General features: G+C 34.6%; 1 protein-coding gene across 1 annotated transcript; it reads right to left on the bottom strand.

Annotated features, from left to right (window-relative positions):
• Positions 1-1,367: 1,367 nt before the first annotated feature.
• Positions 1,368-2,512, bottom strand: LOC116138954 (protein FAR1-RELATED SEQUENCE 5-like). The gene is made up of 2 exons (XM_031424631.1): positions 2,453-2,512; positions 1,368-2,333 (listed from the first exon to the last, which is right to left on the bottom strand). The coding sequence occupies exons 1-2, from the start codon at positions 2,510-2,512 to the stop codon at positions 1,368-1,370; spliced, it is 1,026 nt and encodes a 341-aa protein (XP_031280491.1).
• Between the last annotated feature and the right edge of the window lie 2,360 nt (positions 2,513-4,872).

Here is a 4,872-nt window from a genome sequence, read left to right as displayed (position 1 = left end):
CACATACAACAAAAAAAGTGCAGTATTCAAGCTGCAGCAAAAACAGATATCAAAGGACACTAATCACGTATTGAAATCCCATATGCTTCGATATCCAACAATGCTGCAATTATATAACAAAAGCCATGTTATCTATCAATAAATAGAATAAAAATAAGAAAATAATCAACAAAATTGATAATTACTAAATTTTTACCTTCAACTTTTTTATCCTTTTCTTGTTTTCGCAATTTCTTCTTTTTTATTTTACAAAGAATTTGTTCAACCTTTGACTGCTTTCTTTTTAATGGAGGACGACCTTTGCTACGAACAACTCGTGGACTTAGAATATTACAATTCCCTTCTTTGGAAGTACCATCAACACTTTCACAATTCATTCTACTGTTAGCTGACAAGTTTTCTCTTTTACCATTCCTGCCAACACCTTCATTCGACATCAATTTTTTCTTAAGATCATTGATCACTTCTATCACCATATTACAATCATCCTCATTGTTTGATGCTAAGTCTGCTACAGTAGAAAATAAATTAGACAAGTGATCAAATCGTTGTCCTTCAAGATTGATGCTCAAATTATTATAACTTATTTTAACCCTGGTGTGACATCTGTTTATATTTTCCCTCCATCGCCTTAAAATGTACTTTTCTGGTACATGAGAAATTTCCTTGGGAATTAACACCACAATTGCATGTCGACATAAGATTCTTTTAAACTCAAACAACTGACAATTGCAATGAACATCACAAGTTGCTTCATTAAAACATACCACAAAAGGGACACGACGATGAGTCCATCCAAACCTAACATCTTCTTTTATTATAAACTCCATATAGGAACCATTCTCTTTGAAAGAAGATATTTCACAATAGAGCTTAGCGGTAATCTCTTGTTGAAACTCTTTGAATTTCGCAATGGTAAATGCATCTTGAAATTGTTTCTCAATACCATAACTGCTTATGCAAGGGATCCATGATTTGAAAGATATAAAATTAGCCTCCGTTTCTTTCTCCACTTTATCATGCAATGCATTCTCATACTGTTCCACAAACTGTTTTAAGGTGGTTTTTGAATTGACATATCCATCAAAGAATGCATGCATATTTTCACTACGTTGAGTGGTAGACATACTTGCCCAGAAAGTATCTTTTACAAATGTTGGCACCCAACGTCGTCTTTCATTATACAATCCAAGTAACCATTCATTGGCTTGAAGGTTGTGTTCTTCAATGAACCTATTCCAGCGTTCTTCAAACTCCTCATGTGTCAATGAATCATACACTACATTTTCTAAAGAAAACTTAATAGAATCATATTGGGTATAACCTTTTAACTTTTCAGGCAATTTCTTCATTATATGCCACAAACATTATCTATGTCGTGTACCCAGGAACACAATCTCAATCGCATTTTGCATTGCCTTATCTTGATCAATGATTATTGCCTTTGGAGCACAATTCATCATACTTGCAAGCCAAGATTGAAAAAGCCATACAAATGTCTTTGTGTCCTCGTTAGAGATTAACCCACAACCAAACAATGTTGAATGTCCCTGATGATCAACACCAACAAAAGCTGCAAACGGCATATCATACTTATTGGTCAAATATGTAGTGTCGAATGTCACAACGTCACCGAATTCTTTAAATGCAGCCCCACTTCTTGCATCCACCCATAGAACATTCTTTAATCGACCCTCTTCATCTAAATCCATTATGTAGAAGAAATTTGAATTTTCATTTTGCATTTTCAAAAAATATTTTTGAATTGCAGAAGCATCTCCAACACCAAGTCGTAGCCTCCTAACTTTTTCAATGTAGTTTCTACAATCTTTCTGTAGAAAAGGAAAATTCTCAGGACCACCAGCTTCTACTACAAAGGAATTGAAATTTTTATTGGGTCTGATTCCAGCCCTATCGTTTACTTCGAGTTTCCTTTTGACGTATGGTTTTATTATTCGATTGGCCTTGAAAAATCTAGTTTTGCTAGGACTGCTGAGTTCATGGTTATGATCAAGGACAACTGAACATATTTGCCAACTTCCATCAGAACGTAAAGCTGCACCAATCCGGGCCTTACAATCAGTTTTCGTCACCGGATGCATTTTAAAGGCATTTCTAGAGATACATGTCGACTTCCCACTACAAGCACAAGAAAGTGTTACGTATTTCAACTTTCCATCATCTCCTTTGTTTGAAGATCTTATAATAGCTTCAAAACCCATTTTATTCCCATAGCTTCTATAGTATTGGAAAAGTCTATCAAATGAATCAAAATTCATTCCAGGCTTAAGCTCCAATTCCTCTTCTACATTTCTTGCATCTTCTATTTCTTCCTAATTAGATATTATAATAGCCAGAATTAGAATATAATAATACTTAACAAAAAGGTAGAAATAATACCATAAAAAAATTATTATATTAATCAATAAAAAGAGATTACAAAGAAAATTACCTCAACGGCATTGAATTGAGAAGAAGAGTTCTCTGATTTAGTTTTACTGCATTCTTCCATCTTTGGTACTATGATGTTAACAGATTACCCTAAATAAAATACAAAAAAACAAAAACTCTATGTTATAAATATGATTCATTAATTCAATTAAAAAATAATAATATTAGTACTTCATTGATCTTCTAGAGCAAAACCACATTCAACTCAATTCCTAGAGCAAAAGCAATTTTAGTTTCTAAAACATTCTACCCAATGCCACCACTTTAAACAACTTTTATTATTTTGTCCTAATTAAGATTGGATCATGTAACTTGTCCAAAATATAACTACCAATGGAGATCAATTCACCAATTTTAATGTTATCAGATACCATTTCACCAACAAGATATTCGAAAAGTTAAGAATGATTTTGATCCAAGTGAATCAATTCTTCTTGTGAAATAAAAGACATACAACATACTTAAAAAACATTCGATCTAACTTGCACAAATCTGATACAAAAAGTCCTCCGACGAATAGCTAAACTCATACATTGACTTTGCAAAAGAAAACTAGAAATTAACTACATAAACACAATGGCTTCCCCAACTATTCTGATTGAAATTCCACTACAAAAGTCTCTTTCTCGGCCTAATTTGTGGGATTTGAACTCTTTCTCTTTTTTTTTTCTTACCTAGCTGGTGTAATTAAAAAACCCCTTTGTTCATAGGAATTACAGAAAGCTTTTGAGGATTGTTCCTAGGAAGCGAAGCAACCTCTTCTTTTTGTTTTCTCCTAGGTTTCCTTTTCCCTCCTCGAATCTCTCAATCAGAAGCTGGAGAGGAGAGATGGCATATAAGAAGTGGAACTCACTCGAATAGAGAGAATGTAGGCTCACTCACAGGTCAGGGGCTAGTACAGCAAACAGGGGTTTCAATTCCCACAGAGCAAGTGGGAAATCAAAAAGACCTGCGAACTAAAGACTTTCCGTGAGCATCAAACTCCTGTATGGTCTTTACCGCTTGGGAACCTCAACCTCACCTATCCCCTCGAAGCAGCTCTATGGCTCGCTTCAGGTATTACACTCGTTGGAGTTAAATTAAGCTTTAGAATATCTTGCACACCTACATTATTCCAAATAATGGCACAGCAGTGCCTTAGGTCTAAATCAAATGCTATTTCAACCAAGGGCTAAAGACCACTTACCATCCTTAATGCAACAAAGAATCTTTCTCCATATCAACGTCCAAGTTCCAACCTCTAAGTTAAGAAATAAGTTAGCTCCAAACCAGAAAATGTCCAAAACATTTTATTGAAGGAAAATGAAGATTATCTCTCAGCAGCTTCTAGAGAACAAGGCGATGGAGAAGAGCGCGAAGATGAAGACAACGATGGAGATGGAGAAGAGCGATGAAGATGAAGAGGGTGACAGAGATGGTAAAGAGCATTGTCAACAACGGTGATGGAGAAGAGCGCGAAAGAGAAAGCGTGGAGAAGAAGATTGAAATATTCAAATAATAAAATATTTAACGATGACATGGCAAGTGATGACGTGTCAGATGATGTGGCATTGCCACGTCACCTGCCATGTCACTTTGTAAAGTCTCTTTGTATTTGCCTTTGTAAGAGTAGTGTTATTGATACTGAAATGTGATGATAATATATACTGAAAACATTCAGAATAAGAATAAGATACATTTACGTTATTATTATGAATTCAAAACCCTACAACCAACAGCCTACTCTTACCCAACCAGCAACAAATATAATAAAAACAAAACAATTGAATCAGCATACAGCTCAACTGCATTAGTCAGAAATGAACCACAACGCGAATAATATCTACTGAATACAAATGTATATGCTTTAACTGGTTAACAATATCAAATCTCTCCCAACGAAACATGTTCATCATTTACATCCTCCTGCCAAGTACATAAATTATTATTTCCTGCGAGATTCTAAACCGGACCAGTGGACAACTGTCAATGTTTAATAACCACCAGTTAACACATGTTATAAAAAACTTAAGGTTTTTTACGATTATAAAACATACATAACACATACCTGAGTAGCAACAACATCATTTGACAATACTTGAGTTCCCGGTAAACTTTTAGTAATGTTGTCTTGCTCTGTCGATGATTCTTTCCCTATAAAGTAGCACAACACATTAATAATCAAGTAAATATTATTATAAACTTCAAATAAGTAAATAATGTTTCAAAAACAAATATCATGTAAGAATAGGTGTATAACTCATACCAATTATTTGTTTTCGCAATTTTTTATTTTTTGCTCTACGTACAATTTTGTCAACCTTCGATTACTTTCTTTTGCATGGAGGATGACCTTTGCTGTGAACTACCAATGGACTAATAATTAGACTATTCCCCTCTTTGGGAGGACTGTCCCCCTCTTTACTACCAAGCCCCCCCTCA

The sequence above is a fragment of the Pistacia vera genome, unplaced genomic scaffold, assembly GCF_008641045.1.
Source record: "Pistacia vera cultivar Batoury unplaced genomic scaffold, PisVer_v2 Contig345, whole genome shotgun sequence".
NCBI lineage: Eukaryota > Viridiplantae > Streptophyta > Magnoliopsida > Sapindales > Anacardiaceae > Pistacia > Pistacia vera.
This window is presented reverse-complemented; position numbering and strand designations above follow the sequence as displayed.